General features: G+C 40.2%; 2 protein-coding genes across 6 annotated transcripts in view; one reads left to right on the forward strand and one right to left on the reverse strand.

Moving 5' to 3' along the window:
- Window positions 1-12,070, forward strand: part of OCIAD1 (OCIA domain containing 1) — a 34,650-nt gene extending 22,580 nt beyond the window's left edge. For 2 of the 4 annotated variants that reach the window (XM_083861325.1, XM_083861324.1), the window contains 2 exons: window positions 3,164-3,237; window positions 11,148-12,070. In XM_083861325.1, the coding sequence (XP_083717451.1) occupies window positions 3,164-3,237; window positions 11,148-11,311 (238 nt within the window). In that variant the 3' untranslated portion in view covers window positions 11,312-12,070. The remainder of the gene's footprint in view (window positions 1-3,163; window positions 3,238-11,147) is intronic. The other 2 variants (XM_083861326.1, XM_083861327.1) reach the window with 2 other exon arrangements.
- On the reverse strand, window positions 714-14,514 carry OCIAD2 (OCIA domain containing 2). Of its 2 annotated transcripts, none has more exons than XM_083861330.1 (8): window positions 14,421-14,514; window positions 10,720-10,857; window positions 8,231-8,321; window positions 7,346-7,399; window positions 5,502-5,549; window positions 4,727-4,832; window positions 3,424-3,514; window positions 714-1,031 (listed from the first exon to the last, which is right to left on the reverse strand). In XM_083861330.1, the coding sequence occupies exons 2-7, from the start codon at window positions 10,777-10,779 to the stop codon at window positions 3,430-3,432; spliced, it is 444 nt and encodes a 147-aa protein (XP_083717456.1). In that variant the 5' UTR covers window positions 10,780-10,857; window positions 14,421-14,514; the 3' UTR covers window positions 714-1,031; window positions 3,424-3,429. The 2 variants fall into 2 exon arrangements, with proteins under 2 accessions (XP_083717456.1, XP_083717457.1); XM_083861331.1 differs by having other exon boundaries at window positions 10,720-10,854; window positions 14,421-14,508.
- Between the last annotated feature and the right edge of the window lie 3,821 nt (window positions 14,515-18,335).

An 18,335-nucleotide genomic window follows, 5' to 3' on the forward strand; every position in this document is an offset into this window, starting at 1 on the left:
TATATTAATAGTTACTTTTCCACACTATATGTATTTCTTACAGAATTTCTTTGTGTCCAGGTAAAGATGCCTACAGAAGCTAATTCAAAAGAGGGGCACTAACCATAGGCATAGTATTAAGGCAAACAGAAAAAGCCCACTGAAGACAGTCTCCATCAACTGACAGCAAAGCCCAAACTTTTCAGTAGCTGTGCATTTATTTCCATGTGAAAGGTATCACTGCTTAGGGGAAGTGCCTGCTTTTGATTTCCTGAGATGTTTCATGGAAGATTGTGTGTTCTGCTGTTTGTAGAGAGTATATGCCATCTAGGTTTGGGTTTTTTTCAGCATCTGGTGGCCTCAGATTTTGTGCAACTACAAACTGTTCCAAAATGATGTGTGTTCTTTTTCACACATTTTTGGTATCCCTGGCAAAGCGGACCTTTGTGTAAAACTGGCTTATGGGAAGTTGGTTCAGCACAGTAACTGCAGTCTGACAATACCCTGAATTTGGCACTCCTAAAGTACTCCATAACCAAGGGGTCAGCTCAGAGACCGAACAGCTGCTTCACTGTGCAAACCATTTCTCAGCATTCACAGAAGGACTAGGTTGGAAGAGACCTTCAAGATCATCGAGTCCAACCCATGCCCTGACACCTCAACTAAACCATTTAAACAACTTCACACCCTTTCCATTTGACATAGACAAACATTCCAACATAAACTACACAAAGTTTATGTCTGTTACACAATGTATTTCCAGCATCTAAATACATTAGACAAATGTAATTTTTCAGCACTAAGAGCTAAATTAGATTGAAGAGAAGAAAATAAACCAACACATGCTGGAAAGAGAGGAGTGTATTTCAAAAATGGCATTTTAAAAAATTGGAATTTAGTGCAAATAGAACTAAGTAACAATATGCAACTATTTCAATTAAGTGAATTTATACCAAATCTAAGAAATAATACCACAAAGCTAGTATTTCTAGTCTACAGGAAAGTGCCTTGAAAGAAGATGGTCCATAAGGTTTTCATCATGTTCACCACATCTGTAAACAGAATAAAAGGACCTGTTATTTATGTGAGTGCCACCTTGCTTTCAATGCAAAACGTGGAGCTTCTTGGTGACTTCTCTGAGAACATTCCAGAGTCCCTGAGGATAAAAGACATTACCTTTGGACTCCTAAACATGAATACAATTTTATCTTGGTGGTCTTCCTAGGTACTGCCAGAACTTGCACCATATGCTTCACATGGATAGTAGCAAGATGTGCTCAGCAGGGGCCTGCACATTTTTAGAGCACAGCATGCTAAATTAAGAATTTTTATTGAAACATAGAAGATGTTTAACAATACAGAAAACAACATAATGCTTACAGTACTTCTTTTCCTAAGTTTCTAAAACCTGTCCAAAACTGATTTCTGGCAAATTCAAAATACCACACTGGCCCAAATATAATGGCTTTTTCATTACAGCAATTAAAACTTGAAAGAAATACACATATCTTACATTTGTTTTCAAACCAAGTTTCTGACTAAACTTTCAAGCCCTTTTAGGAACCAAACAATAAGACCTAAGCTGCTGGTAAAATGTGCAGCAAATCAAGGTCTTTGATGAACACGTGAGCTAGAGGAGGGAACAGGTTCCACAACAGAATTTTTGGGACCCATTACAGGAAAAAAACAAGGAGAGGGGCCTGTGGCATCCTGTGTTCTTCTCCTCAAAAAGCTGCAAGGCTCCTTTGTATTTGAGACAATCTGGAATTTATTTAAAAGCCAATTGGTACTTGCACACCAGAAAAAATATTGTCAGTTAACAAAGGAAGGATGAAAAATAAATGTGTTTGGATTGAAAGTTCAGCAAACTGCAGCTCTGACAAACAGCAGAGGTAAATTCCACAACAAATATTTGATTGCCCTACACAGGTAATTGCTAGTAAGTGACCATTCTCAGTTAAATATGATTTGGGGTCCTAATTTAAAATAAGTGAACCTACCTAAGCATTTATTTAAGATGAAATCTTCAAAAGCAGTTAATAAGCACAGTACTGCAAGAGTTTAGTTAAACTCATAGGTACTAATGGATTTAGAGTGTTATTTATTCAGAGTTATCTAAGTCTGGCTCACTCCCTCCTTCATGCTGCACTAGCAAGAAACCCTTCAGAAAGTTTTGGGGGATTTTTTACCTGTGTCCTCATACCAAACTAGAGCAGAGAGCTGGTCTGGAGGGCCAGCTTACTTCACCATCTCTATAGCTGGCACAAGAGAAGCACTGCTTCTTTTGGCACAACCCTATTAGGTGAGCCTAAGCCAAAGTGCATTTTCTGCTAGTGGCTGAGCACTTGATATAAAATGCTGAACCAGTGGCAAAGGTGATTAAAATCAGGACTTCATTCTAGGACTTTAAGGACTCTGAAAACTCTTTTCACTGCCACCATGTGTTGTTGCATGGTAGAAGTCCATCAAAATCTCTCTTCTGGGCAAGTAAACAGGTTCTGATAGGATATTCCTCCTTATAGGCTGTCTGTGGGCATGCACTTTAGAGTAAGAAAGAGACCATTACCAATATGCTTGTCTAAATTCCTATATAATATATACTAGACTCAATCCAACAATTTCTGCATCAGACTTCTGTTCTTAGCTGTACATACTGTCGTGGCAGGGTTTCAAACAGGCCCTCTGCTCTCCTCTCTTGCAGGCAGCCAAGCTATTTGCAAACACTTTCACACATCCTCCTGCCTGTAAGAAATGTAGGCCAGCTTACCACAAGCAGAAAGTGTCAAAGCATTCTTAAAAAACCCAGCTGCTGGCCCACTTTTTATAGACTGCAAGTCCCTTTAAACACTCCCCTACCTTCTACCCTGTAAACCCTCTTTTTTCACAGAGGGAACTTTCCCCTTTCTGGGGTGAGAACACCACATGAGCCATGTCCCCTGCCCCACCACGGCTGACTGCTCTTGCACCACCACTACGCTTCCCCGCTAAGGCTCTAGCCAAATTATAGTACTGAATCCAAAAAACCCACACCCAGCTGTGTCTGCTTTTAGTTCTCAATATTTCAATGCATTTCTAAACCTAAAATAATCCATAATTATTTTACTCTTAAGTAAAACAAGCTGGAAATTGAAAGAAGTTGTATTTGTTTTAATACAAGCAGTCAATCCAACTTAATTCCACTTAGGTCAACCAGCAATACTCAGCTACAACTAAAGAAAAAAATCCTCAGAGATGGAAGATTTAAAATTAGCATGAAAGGTATGTAATGTAAAATTTAAGAAACAAAATTAATCAGAAATTACAGATACAGAATATTTCCTTGAGTAATGATTAAATTTTGATCCATTATGAAAATCTGTTTTGAACTATATTGTTCAAAAGAAGAATACCATTCAACATGGAAAATAACACGAGATTTTAAAAAAAAATTACAATGTCGCCTACCTGGGACTAAGATGCTGAAGGAATTGAACCTTCTTTTTTCTCATTCGATTCCAATTTTGCTTTACATTCTTTGCAAACATGATGACAATGCCTACAGTATTGGAAGCAAATAAAACATTGAAGAATTCAGCTGGATTTCTTCTAATACAACTATATAGCGTGATGGCAAAAGTCCTTGAAGAAGTAATTTTTTGCCTATATTCCCAAATGTTTTTAATATGGGATATAAATGATAAAATATGACATCTAAATGCCTCAGCCAATAATGTCCATTAATTAGTATTAAGTACTCCTTCTAGCAATTGTCAAAATGTAACAAGATTTTCTAAGCAGCAAAAGACAGTGCTTGCCATTGTACCTATAAGCAAACGGAGCTAGGAGTAAGGTGTATAACATTTGCATAATACCAAGTATATACTTTGTTATTTGGGGGAAGAATACAAGTAGAGAAATAGATGGACAACAAAGAAGCTTCCCGTTATCAGTCAGGTGTTTTTATAGGCATAAAAGCTCATGCTGGTCTGGGGGAATGATGTAGCAAGACAAAGGTTAATGATTTTTTGGATAAGATTTTTGAAAATGTGTTTTGTGAGTGAAAGGTTTATACTTTATTGAGTATAAAGCCGTATTGAAAATGGAGAGTATAACAGGCAGCTGAAGGAGGAGCTGGGAAGGAAGTCACAGTCTGATTGATGTGAAGGAGTACTTTATGTGATATTGAGAAAAGAATTACTAAAACATGGAGGTACCAGGTGACAGAAATCAACCATTGAGATCTTATGGTTAGAGGTGCAAGGTAGAAAAGCACCCTCTCAGTTCATGATCTTCATGGTTTGGTATGACAGCATGAGGTTGGGCAAAGCCATAGAGGAGAGGGAGGCTGGAATATGGGTTGAGATTGACATTGTTGTTAAAATATGAGAGCATTATAAAAAAATCTGTGGCATATTTGGCCTGAGGTATGTTCCAAAGGAAGACTCAAAGGATCAAAGTGATAGCGTGGACAATCTTAGCAGTATGATACTAGATGAAAAGAAAATGAGTAACTGTTGTCACATCACACCTAGGAGTAGAATGATTTCATTTAAATCATGGATATCCTAGTAACAGGTATTACAATGACTTTAATGTGTATTTTCTGAAGAATGTGTAGTAGTTTCTAATACTGCAATATATAGCCCAAGACTGTGATTAGTACCTCAGGATCTAGTCAAAGAATATAAATTCACAGTTTTGCTGCATATAATTTTTAATGTTTTTTGACTATTTTCACCAAGGCTTAACAATTTAAATAAGCACAGACCTTTTTCGTTTTGGGCCAAACGGTGTAATGCCACTTTTCTCAAACTTCTTTTGGCATTCTCCCATGTATGACATCTTTCCAATGGCGAAACCCAAGATACCAGCAACTACAGAGACAGATAACAAAAGATGGTTAATACAACAGCTTAAATCAGGAGTGTGCTATTGGCTCCATTTTAATCTTATAACAAATTGTGTACCACATCTTCTCAGAAAACGTCACAAACACGTGTGAAGTTATGCAGGGTTTATAGGGGTGAATTCAGTAACTACTGAAAACTAGTTAACTATCATGAGAGAGAGTAACTGGTCCAAAATAATTGATACAGAAAAAGGATATAATATTCCTGTGTACAGGAAAAGAATATAATATTTAGAGGAACAACTTATAGACAATAAAATTAATTCACAATGTCAGCACTAATTGTTCTTGCCTTTGATTGCATACCATGGTTTACTTCTAATGATCACACTTTTTACACAAACTTCTCTGGCCTTCTAAGAAGCTAGAACATCAGCTTGCAATACTGTTGCACTGTGGCTTTCACCCACTAGGGTCAGAATATAAGTTGCTACTGAAAATATTTATATTAGAAGAATCTTGTTTCATACAGTTGTTTTAAACACATCAGAAATCTGATTTTCTAATCTGCTGGGTTAACATATAAATTCCAAAAAAAGAAGATTTTGGAAAGAAATTCAGAGAGATGCATCTAAGGTCTGCATATTGCCTGTAAAGAACCTTTTCTTTCCTTTTAGAATTGGGTACAACTTACTTGCCATCTTGGGGTATGGACCAAATCTTGGGCTTGCTGAGAAAATGCCTACAATAAAAGGAAATAGTCAGAAAGCTTATTCACTTGAGGAACTCACCAGCACTCAAAACCAGGGCACTAATTTTCCTACAGCTTTTGCATTTCTTAAGATGAGGATGGTATGAAGTCCACTAACTCAGATTTCAGTACATCAGGGCACTTTCTATTCCACTAGTTCTTAGTGCATGTGTTTTGGGACAGTCCTAGAATTATAGGAAGAAAAGAATCTGGACTTTGCAGAATGCAGTTCAGGCAGGAGTTCAGAGTGTAAACCAACATGAAAGCAGCATGTCTGCCAGTGGTGACACCTACAGCACTGCAGAGGAAGTGAGGGTGGCTTATGTTTCAGCACAAACCAACCCTACATATAAAATAGCAAAATTAAATCTCTTCCACAGGATCCAGCTCCTTGTGGTGTGGTAAGTAGGATGAAACTGCTCTTTGGTAGCTTTCTGTGGCTATTGATTAAAACTGTATCACTGGTATCTAGCCTTCTCCTCTGGAGAGGAAAAATCACACATTTTGGCCTTTAAGAGGAGAACACAGTGTGCTAAACAAGAAAAGCAAAATATTATCTTTAGCTTTTCCACCACATTCCCCCAGTGAATCTCAGGAGATGAAACCAGTATTCCTCTGAGAACTATGTGTCTGGCAGAGGAATGCCATGCTGTGGAGGAGGGCTCCACACAGCAAGATTACCGTGGCAAAGGAAAGTGAACACTGGTTGCACTGTTACATGCATTCAGACAGTAATAATGAGGCTTAGAAGCTCCAGCATCTTCTAGAGACAGGGTACTGTGTGCAGCCATCAGAAGAAAGTATTTAGACAGAGAAGTATTCAGCCTATGCTAAGCACAAGGGCCTTTGCCCACTGTGATCTATGCAATTTTATACTGGGTGTCTTGAGGGAAGGGAGGAACAAAATGTTGTTTGTTTCTAATCACCCCCTTCCAACTGCTGACACACAGTAATGATTATTTATTAAGGGCATTTGTTATTTCCCAGCTGATCAGAAACATCCAAGTACAATGAACAGAAACTGAGAAATGCCACCTGGTACCATGTTACCTACAGAGACAGCCCCTGTGCCCTTCCTATCACTGCTCACCCTTTTTTGAATGTGTAATCCTTCTCTGACACACTCTTACTCCTTCCCTTCCTGTCTCCCTACAAGCTCATAAGTCAAGGATGGAATAGAGAACCCACATCAGCCTCTTGTGATACAGCTTAGCAGACTTCAGGGTAGATGCCTCTCACTCTTTCCCCAAAACACCAAACTCAACCTTATACATAATCAAAACCCCCAGCAGGGAAACTGAAGGTGCCATGTGTAGAACCAGGCTCATCCACCACATAAACAGAATACAATTTTCTTTTGTGTTAGCCTGCAGATTGTGAGCTATCTCTACAGAAAGCTGTCTGTCTCCTCACTTTGGCAGTACTCCTTGTCCCTTTGCACCAAAGCTGTAGTCATATTGATACATGGTCACTGTAAAAACATTGCCAGCATTTTCAAATAAATCAACAGTTAGAGCTTCAGTACCCAATTCTAATGCCCCTGCTCAGGTTGTACAAGTGCCCCAAGTGAAGACTCTGCTCAAATACATGTGATTGTGGTGACAAAATCCAGCCACTCAATCCAGTCTTTAGATTTGAGAATTCTCTTTTCAGTTCATGTTCTTGCAAAAGGTTGACTGTGGCAATGCACACATAATAATCAAATCACCATGGCAATGATGGCAGTGAGCGAGAAGAATACTGATCTTGTAAAACAGCACTTCATTGATGTATTTTTTTATCTTTACCTTTTGAGATTAGCCCCTGGGTGACAAGCATGCTCCCAAGAGATAAAGGAAGAGCTGTGAAAACGAAAAGGAGAATAGCTGGTATCAGCCAAAATTTGTTATGTATTTGGTAAATACTCTCTTATATGTTAAATGTTTTCTGTTTCTCATGTTAAACACATTATTTCTAGGCATTAACTTTGTCTACTGTCTTAATCACCTATTACATCTGCTCATTCAGATTATGTTCTCTTCAAAGCAAAGACGTTCTCACACAGTGCCAGACACCAGCCATACTATAACATCTGGAGCTAGTGCTATATATATATATATATATATAAAATAACAGTTTTCACAATCTGAATATCTCCTCAAACTACTGCAACACTTGTAATGACAGCAGCTCCAACAAAATGCTGAAACCTTTTTCAATCTTCTCCATTAAGGAAACATGTAATTTAGATACAAACTGAGAGGTACTACGTAAAAGCACTAAAACACCAAGCACTGATCTTTCAGATGTGCTTGGTGTTTTAGATGAAGAATTTCACAAATCAAAGACGCACAGCCATGCCTGCCTTCCATTCAAACACAAGGATGAGTACCTAACAGTAAAACATTCCTAAGGTGGTTGTAATAATGGACTTCAAGAACAGAACCAATTCTACAGCTGCTAAAGTTCATATTAAACAAGACCTCAATTCAACCACCTTCACCTACAACAATTATGCAAATAATTCAATTAAACCTTTAAGAACACAAAGCTTAACTTAACGTGGCCCACAACAGTGGATTAAGCCACAACAGTGCTCCAACAAAGAAGCATTTTGCAGACAGTTTTGCATACATACATCAAGAAGTTATTCAGTGTGGTAAGTCTGGTAATAATGACTTTGGATCACTCACCTCTGTACCAGAAACTTTCCTGTTTGCATTCTCTACGGATCCTTGCAATCTCTCTGTCTTGAATTTGGGAGATGGGACAAAATAACATTGGCTGAAAGCAGAAACCTGGATTAGTTTACTGAATTTAATCCCACAGGAAGAAAAAAAAAAAAAAGAAAACAATTAAAGAAGAAAAATTATTTTAAAAACCCCAAATAAAATACAAAAAACTTCCAAGCAAAACTCCTAATTCTTTTGTTAGCAGTGTGATGAAATCTTGATACCCCAATACAGAAATGGAAAGAACTACATAGATTTTAAGTTTAAACCACCCATCTTGTTGGTTTTTACTTTCCTAAAATTGCTCAGCTGCTGCTTACCCCAGAAACATACTGCTTTATGTCTGTAAGTCATCTCATTCTCATGAGCTACATTATGTCTCCCAGAAAGAAATGACAGGAAATAAAGGCAGAGTGGCAGTTTTCCAAAATCAAGAAGTCAATTGAAGTTCAATAAGAGCAGATTTTGCAAGTATTTAGATAGAGGGTCAACATAAACTCTGCCAAACTCCCCACTAGTAGAACTTTCTCTCTGAGCAATTTAAATATATCCGTGGCATTAACTGAACTCAACCATACTGGCTTCACCCTGATACAAATCAGGCCTCCAACACACGTCTTTAAGGCAGCTCTTTTTTCACCCATTGCAATTGTGAGGAGAAAGTGACAGCATTCTCCCTTGCATTCCACTACCCAGGGTATTGACATGTAATCATAAGATTCTTTTTCTTTCTTTAAGAAAAGACTCAGTGTTAGCATTTGAAGTGTTGTTATCAGACATCTGAGATAAATGGGTGTACTGGTTTCGACTGGACACGAGTTTATTTTCTCCACAGTAACTGATATGGTGCTGGTATGGGATTTATGACCAAACCAGTCTTCACAATAGGGGGATATTTAATTACTGCTGAGTAGATCTTACACAGAGTCAAGGCCTTTACTGTTTCTCAGGCTGCCCCACCAGCAAATCAGCTAAGGGTGTAGAAGAATTTGGTAGGGAACACAGCTGAGACAGCTGATCCCAACTGATCCAAGGGATATTCCAATTCCATACCATGACATTGTGCTCAGCAAGAAAAGCCAAGGGAAAGGAGTTGTCATTAATTTAAAATTAATTGAATTTTTAACATTTTTCTGTAAAAACACAACATCCAAACATACGTATTCTTGAAAGAAAAAACAGGTATCATAGAACAAGCAATGCCTTGGAAAAAATAGTACATTCATCTATTACAGGATTCTATCTCCTTTTATGCCTGACTGATCCATGATTTTATAGCCATAAGAAGGAAATGCATTTATTGCCCATAGCCCCATATTTCACATTATAGGTAATTAATCACATTTCACATTATAGGTAATTATCTCAACCCTTCTTCAAGCACTGCTCCCACAGAAGTTAATGGTGGTGCTGCTTGGGTGAACAATACAGAATTGGCTCCACTCCAGACCATAGAGAACCACATCAAACTGGTTTCTGGGCAAGGTTACAGCAAATACAGTAAAACACAAACAGGCTGACTGAAAGATAAGGAAATGCATGTCAGAGCCCCAAGTGCACCAACAGGCTTTGCAACCTTTCTGCCTCCATACACACCCTGCCATGTCTTTAGTTGCTTGGGCTCAGAGCCAGCTCTATCATGGCACAGTTGTGTAACACCCAGTTAGGCTGCTGTAAAAACAGAAAAGCTCGGAGAAAGCAGCAAGAAGCTTTGCCCAGGGCAAAAGCTCCTGCCCTTCAGCTCAGGAGCTGTATATAAGCTTAGGCCCTTGCCTTAACTGTTGCAGATATACCATGGAGATCCTTACCTTGCCTTGCTAAGCTGATTGCCTGGCTTAGCATCAGACTTGCCTGGGAATCACTGAACTGACTGTAGGCTAGCCCTGGTTAACATCACTGGATGTGCTCTCCTCTTTTTGTGGTACTGTGCTCCCTGTACATGAGGCCCCAGCCTCTGCCACCCTGCCTGTCACTTGTGCCCCTTTTTTTCAGATCAGCCCAATACTGCTGCCCTCTGGTAGTGACTGGTTAGCAAAAAGTCATACCACATAAATTCCTAAACTTCTCTATCAGAGGAGAATGTTCATCTTCTGTAGAGCTGCAGACCAGATTCTTGTGCCGTACTGTTCCCTTCTCCCCTTCTGAACATGTGCAGGACTTGATGGGGACAGGTTGTACTGGACTTGTACTCAGACACCACGGCTATGCCAGCTTGTAACTCAGGACATAAATCAGAGCCTTAAGATTCACAACTCCTAGCCCTCTGAGCACAGTGAACCAGGAAAAATAACACACCGTCCTTTCCTCTCTTCATCTATATACTTAAGCTAACAGACACCTATTTCTCTCTTCAATTACAGACACCTATTTCTCTCTTCAGTAAGAACAACTGAGACAAAATCCCAGTTATTCATTAGCAACAGCAAATATAAAGAGGAAACCCAGCTTACCCATCCAGGTTGCTTAATTGGAGGTGTCTGATTTTCCTCTTGGGCTGTTTCAGAAGACATTGTCTCTTTCCTTGTAGTCTCCTCCTGCTCTTGCTCAGCAGAAGCTGTGCGCTTTGTGCTTGGCTATGTATCTTTCTGCTGGGTACAAAGGTAAAAAGTCAAGGTATCTTATTCATACTCCTAAGCCCAATGTTCACCTAGAAAGGAATATGACCAGGTTGAAAGTAGTGTCCAGCCCAACTGATACACAGTTTACAGCACAGTTTATCACTTATCAGCAACAGAGTTGTGTGTTCCTTAAACAGGTAAGTCACTAACTACAATTAAATGCTGAATCACAACCTAGTACAGTATGCTCAGTCATAAAGAAAGGAAAATAGATATGAGCAAGTAATTGAAAACCTTTCTAATTTTTTAATGTATTGCAGGTCCAAGAAACTGCCTCTTTAGTGTGCTGTCCAGAACTATTGCACTACTTCTACCCTCACTGCCACCATCTGAAGCCTGGATTCCATGGGACCCACCAATCATCACAAACCACATCTGTATCTCCAAAAACCCAATTCAGTTACAAACATCTTCTAAAAAATAACACAAAAGGACAAACAGATTCCAAAGAGTTTTAGAGTTGCAGTCTTCCATGCTTGAGAGCTCCACTGCTAGGGAAAAGCAAGAAGGAAACTCATTTATTTCTAGAGTAATTCAAACATCTAAATTGCTATTTTTACCTAGCACTTCGCTGCATGGTCTGGCACTTTATTAACATAGAGGGCACTTCTGCTTTTCCAAAAGTACCATCTGAGAATGGTGGCACTGAGCAAGGCTGAAGTGACTGTGAAGGGCAGAGTTAAATAGAAAATATATCCAACAATTTATTGATCTAAACTTTTTTTGGCATTTCATAATATTACTGTATAAACCACTTCCTGCACTTATTTTGGGGTCAGTTACATAGCTATGAAGTTCAAGCAACGTCTGCTTCACATACAGTAGATATTCAGACAGCATATATTCTAAGTAATAGAAGCAACACAACCTCTTCTCCCTTTAGTAAAAAAAATTAAATAAAGCACTGCACTCACACCAATCTGCTCTGTATTCTCAGACACCCGCAAAAAAAGGCAATGATCATGCTGTCTCTGAAAAAATGTAAGTTTGAAAACCCTTCGGGAAAGGGAATAAAATCTTGAAACCAGAGAACAAAGTCTAACAAACCCTCTGGATGGAAAGAAGATATGATCAAATAAAATGCAGTTAAAAAAAAACCAAACTGGAAATGGAGCAAGTACAACCAAATGGACTGAGATGAAATGAGGGGCAGTAAAAAGGACCAAAATTTGCCAAAGTTATTCCAATTAAAACCCTGAAATCAGGGAAGAAGATAACCAAAGAGAGAGGAGAAGAAACTAAAGAAATTAAATGTTAAAAAAACCAGGAAAAATTCTGAAACCAAGTGAAAACAGTAAAAGTGAATGGGATGACAAGAAGTGCAGGGAAATGGACCAAAGCTTGCCAAATTAATCCTCATGGAAATCATAAGATTTCATTCCCATATGAAGAAAGCTCACAGCTTTACACCACCATCCTCAATCTAACAGCAATTTAATTTTCATCAGTCTCTTGTCACTTAATGCAAAAAAAGGACATAGAATATGAGAAAGATGCATAAAACTTTAAAGAGGTTTGTGTCAATCAAAAATGAAACAAATTTTCTTATTTTTATCTGCTTTCTTATTCTTATCTACTCATAAAGCCTACTTGTGCAGACAGCTCCATAAAAATAATCACTGGAAACAGTTTCTAACTGCTGCAACAGATTTAAAGTGCTTGTCTTGTTCATGATGATAAAACAGCTGAGTCATAGGAGGAAAATAAAAAAATAAAATGAAGGGAAAAGAATGGGTACAAATTAAGGTTATAAAGATTTGTCGTTTGCCATTGGCCTCCTATATTGTCCTAAGTACATGTTTCTCCTGAATTATAAGTTATTCAGCTATGCTACTGCTTCAACATAATGAAGAAACCCAAAATATTAAGCACTTTAAGCAGCCTCATGGTACATCTCCCACATGGGATGAAAGCTGAAAGCTACACTGGCAAAAATGAAACAAAGAGACAGGGCTGACATCATCAAAATATTATGTAACTTAATTATTAATATTCATACCTAGCAGACATGCTATCTCCTATCTGAGGAATGTAAAAGTGTTCCAATATTTTAAGGCCCTGTGTCTTGTAAAGATAACTGTCACCCCAAAAATAACTTTATTTCCATTAGCTTACTGGAATTAGCTTTTTTGTAATTTTCTGTAATACCCATAGCTGTTTTCTCAGCCTTACATGTCATTCTTAGTGTAACAATTAAGTGTAAATTTCAGGAAGAATTCCCCCATTATATTATTCTGTTTAAATGAAATACCTATATAATACAAGGTTTAATCAATGTGGTTTGCAAGGATCAAATATTTAAAATTATTAAAATTATTAAATTATTAAATTATTAAAATTATTAAAATTATTTTAAAAACTCATTGATCTTCTACAAGAAATGTTTTGGATAATTTATTCATTTACAGAAGAAAACACTAATACTAGGCTCCTGAAAAAATCTCATGGTTTGAATACCTCTAATGCAATGATGAAGAAGTAGTATGCAAGAAGATAGGTAAGTTTTTCAAATATGACAGTTGTCAACTTCATACACTGTGTTTTCAATAAAACAGCCTCCTTCTGAATAGGAACGGTGACTCCATAATCTCTAGGATTACTAGGGAAGAAAGGGCGAGCCAAAATTTCATGTATTAACTGGTGCACAGGGTGGGCTGCCATGCCCAGGGCAGGCACCACTCATCAAAGATTTCAGAGAGGCACTTCAAGGACCATTGTGAGGAAGGTGGAAGACGACAAGACTCAACACGATGCTTCACATCTATCTGAACCTGCTCTCTGTTTTAAGCTCAGGCTCCTGTTTCAAAGGTGAGTGTACAGAGTAGCTGCACCAGGCAGTCAATGCAAAGGTCCCTACCAACAACCTGCTCAGACCTGCAGCAGCTGCTCGGTGCCCCCACCCAGGGCAGGGCACGCCCGGCCAGCACAGGGTATTTCCTGCACGGAATGACAGCACCAATGAGGCTGGAAAAGGCTCTAAGATCACCGAGTCCGACCCGTGGCCGTACAGAACCTCGTCACCCGAACCATGACACGAGTGTCAGTCCGCTCCACCGCCTCCCTCCGGGCAGTGCACTCCAATGTCCAATCAGCCTTTGGTGAAGAGATTCTTCCTGATGTTGAGCCTGAACCTCCCCGGGCACAGCTTGAGCTGATGTCCTCCTGTCCTGACATCATCGTCTGGGAGACCAATCCCCACCCCGACTTCCTTCCAGGCGGCTGCAGAGAGCAATAAAGTCTCCCCGAGCATCCTTTTCTCCAGGCTAAACACCCCCAGCTCCCTCTGCCACTCTTAACAGAACCTGTACGCCAGACCCTCCAGCGGCTCCTGGCCCTGCTCCGGGCAGGCTGCGGCCCCTCCCGCGCTCCCCGCAGTGAGGGCCGGCCGGGCTGTGGCTGTGGCGCACACACCCCCCGGCCTCCTGCCCGTGCCGGCCCGGCCCCGCCTTCCCCGCCGTCACACCGGGGAGACCCGGCCCCGCGGGGCCCTTGGCGGGGAGGCGTCTGACACCCACGGCCCACAGCCGGCTTACCTTCCCTGCGCCGCCGGGGGAACGGAACGGGCTGGGCTGACCCGACCCGGCCGCCCCGGAAGCCACGCGTGGGCCGGCCCGACCAGGGGCCGTGACTGGGCGGGGAGCGCCCGCAGGCCGTGCCTGTCTGCCGGGCCCAGCCGCGCTGGGCGGGGGCGGCACGTCCGTCCGTCCGTCCGTCCGTCCGTCCGTCTGTCCGTGCTGCCGGGCTCCATCGCCGCCCCCCGGCCCCGGGCTCCATCGCCGCCCCCCGGCCCCGGGCTCCATCGCCACCCCCCGGCCCGGGCTCCATCTCCATCTCCACCCCCCGGGCTCCATGGCCACCTGGGGCTCCATCGCCACCTGGCGGCCGGGGGGCGCAGGGCCCGCAGTTCCCAGTTCCCGGCTCCCCTCACGCCCCGGCCCCGGGCCCGTACAAGGATGGCAGGAGCGCTCCTCGCCTCCCGGTGCGCTGATGCGCTACAAGAACAGCGAGCACGCCAAGAAAATTCCGTTCTCGAATTTCCCCACTGAAATACAGAAGGCTTTTTAGCAAGGGTATGTGTTAATGAAGGTAACAGAGTCACGGCATCATTGGGGTTGGAAGGGCTCTCTGAAGGCCGGCTGGTCCAGCCCTCCTGCCGAGAGAAACTCGTCCATGTGATTTGGAATGTCTGGACTCCGTGCCCTCCTCGGGCAGCCTCTCCAGTGCTCTGCCACCCTCAATGGAAATATTTTCCTCAAGTTGAGGTTGAACTTCTTGTGTTTTATTTATGGCCGTTACTGCTCGTCCTGTCACTGTGCACCACCACCAAGGGTCTGGCACCATCCCCTGACACCCGCCTTTGAGATATTTATATGCACTCATGAGACCCCCTCCCAATCTTCTCTAGATTAAACAGGCCCAGCTCCTGCAGTCTCTCCTCAAGAGATGCTCCAGACCTCTCATCACCTGTGTGGCCTCCACTGCACCTCTGCAGTGGCTCCTTGTCTTTCTTATAGTGAGGAGCCCAGCCTACAATATCTGGGGTCTGTCCTACGCATTGAAAATATTTTTTTTGGGAAATGAAATCTTGTTCTTTAAAAAAGAAACAACAGATTCTACTTTGACCATTTTGGAATGAAAAGCATTGCTTATCTACTTTGATTTTAATGCTATGATGTTTATGTAAGTAAATAAATAAATTTTAGTATTAACAAGAATTAAACAAATAAGAAAGGTACTTTCATCAAGCAAAAATAATTTTACAAGGAAAAGTTATCCTGAAAATGTCAGTTGGGTGTGGAAGGGCTTGTCCTAGGAATATTTAAAAAAAAAGTTCCACTTTCTCTGAAATGATAAATGCAATGCCTTTCTTTAAGAATGAGTTTTCTAAAACAGAAAATATAAACATGAGTCTTATTTTGCATTTTTTTAAATAAAAAAGGTCTCAGTTTCTGAAACTATTTTGTTTTGCTTTATTTTTTTTACAGCAAGACAATAGTTTTCAGTAGAGTATCCTAAATGGTGATATGACATTTCAGTGCTTATCATAAAATGAATAGCCTGTGAGATCACCATTAAACTTCCCCTTTTTGCATGACCTTGGCATCTCAATTTCATAAGAAACATAAATAGTAGTTAATTTTTCTTAAGTCCAAAAAAAAGCTTTCAGCCATGAGTCTTGGCTGCTTGAAGCCCCTTTCACCAGACTAGTCTTCCACTCTTGCCTGCTAAAGCAGGATCAAACTTTGCTGCTGCAAAATGTGCTTTTCACATGGAGGCTGGGCAAGGGTGTTGTCCAAAAACAAGTCTTGAAAGTGTATCTAATACCTCCTGGGATCTAAAAGGTATTATTGAAAAAAATACATGAAAACTATTTAATAACTACATGCTATTCTGAAAAATACAATACACAAGATAATCCCATGGGGAGTGAATACCTGATAACCAATAACTTCTTAACTGATCCAGCTAAAACTGGACATAAAATGAAAGAGCACTGGAATGACAATTTTCTCATGGGGCGTATGTGTGCCTGGGGATAGACAGAGATAGGACTGTTTGGATTCTCGCACCTTTCTGTGCAAAAGTGCCTATTAAAAATCAATCAGCTTCTTTTTAGTTGTAACATCAAATGTAAAGTTGATAATCACAATTGAATATGTTCTTCAAACACTCTTTCTTTCCAAGATTTATCTGGAAGTTCTTCAGATTTATAAAAATGGAGAGAAAGTAATAGTCAGAATCAAAGGAGGAAAAAAAAAAAAACAAATCCCAAAAAAACCCCACAAAACAAAAAACCAAACCACAGAAAAAAAACAACCCTGAGTGACACCAAAAATAAAACAATCAATATGGAATTGAATATTTGGCTGAGGAATTATCTGTTGTCAGAGTAGACGGAGATCAAGGACTGAGATTTCACAAACTCAGGGAAAGTTTACATGGTCTGGCTGTTTGACTGAAGAACCTCTTAGAAAACACTGAAGGGTTGCCAGGGCCCTGAGGTTCACCACACTCACCAAAGCAAAGCCTTCCTGGTGTGCATATTTAACAGAAATACTCCACATGTGTATGCGGTGTGTGCCAGAAGGAGGGACTATTACCACTTAGAATAAACATGGTTTATTTGTCTGTTACAAAATCAAACCCTTGTAATTGCTTAAAAATTACCTGAGAAACAAAGCTCCACTCCCTTGTTTTGTAACTATAACAGAGCATGGAAAATGAAGTAAGAATTACATGACAGGGCATTGTTCTCATGCTGATGGAAGTAGGAGTTTAAGGCAAACGAAAAGACATGAAAACTCACAGCAGGAAACAGTCAACATACTTCTGAGTAAAACACTAATCTGTCCTCACTACTTGCAAGGAATCATGTAAGTTTTCTATGTCTTGGCTGATTCTTGGATGCACTTCTATTTTATACTTGGTCTGGGCTATCTTTTAGAAGCAAATAAATAGTTGGTAATTATGGAATTTTCAGGATATAGGATTTCCTCTTTTCGGTGTGAAGAACCCAGTAAAGTGCTTGCGGAGAGCTGCATGTGTTCTTGCTTCCCCTGAGGCTGTGACAGGTGCCTAACTGCAAACCCATCCACTCCTACTTTTCTCCAGAGCTGCAGTTTTAATACTAATCTATGCTCATACTTTCATGCCTTTTTTTCCCGATTTCTTCTGGCACTTTCTTATTCCCATTCAGGCATCTCAGGCAATATGCAAGGACAACTTCTCACAGGGGCCTGATAGTTCTTTTAAATGCTGTTTGTTTACTTGGGTTTCAAAGCACACCTGTGTTACAGTTTGAACCCAAATAAAGCATTGTTTTTTACAGTCACTAGCTTTAGAAAAGTTTACCCCTGTCAACCAATTATGAGGCTGTTAAATACAGATAATTTTTTATGTCTGTCTTAGGGTAAGAGTGTCTTAAATGCTATTCTAGAATGAAAATGCTTCTTGTTTTGTGAGTGGAAGCTCCTACTGTAGTGTTTTCTTGACTTTACTTGTTTGACATCATTGTATTCCTATAAAGATCAAATGTTTTTGGTTTATTTTTTTGTCAAGTATGCACTCCAGGAATAAAAAAAAAATACAGTGAAAGACATTGGTACACATATATGTGCAACTAAGCACCTTGCAAGCATAGACCTTTGTATTTAAGACATTACACCTGAAAACTCTTCCCTCTTTTGCTCTGATGCTCATACATATATCAGCCTTATGGAGAGCATTAGGATGTAACTTTGTGACATGTGAAGCCAAACTTAGTAGTTACTAAGAATCTCAGAGAGAGTTCCCAGAATACAATTGCTAAATTTGTCAGGATTTGCATTATTTTCACTGTATTATGACTTTAGTGGAAGCCACACAAGTATATCAGGTTCACAATTCCAGTCATGTCTAGTTTTACTGGAACTCCACCTCTGAACCATAAAGCAAGATACTATAATTAC

This window comes from Zosterops lateralis (genome assembly GCF_965231275.1).
Source record: "Zosterops lateralis genome assembly, chromosome: 5".
Lineage (NCBI taxonomy): Eukaryota > Metazoa > Chordata > Aves > Passeriformes > Zosteropidae > Zosterops > Zosterops lateralis.

Coding starts and splice junctions, on each gene's coding strand:
- OCIAD2 (XM_083861330.1), bottom strand. CDS start 10,779: ATGTCTTCTGAAACAGCCCAAGAGGAAAATCAGACACCTCCAATTAAG. Junction 5,550..7,345: donor CCAGGGGCTAATCTCAAAAG/GTAAAGATAAAA, acceptor CTTTTATTGTAG/GCATTTTCTCAGCAAGCCCA. Junction 4,833..5,501: donor TCCATACCCCAAGATGGCAA/GTAAGTTGTACC, acceptor CTGTCTCTGTAG/TTGCTGGTATCTTGGGTTTC.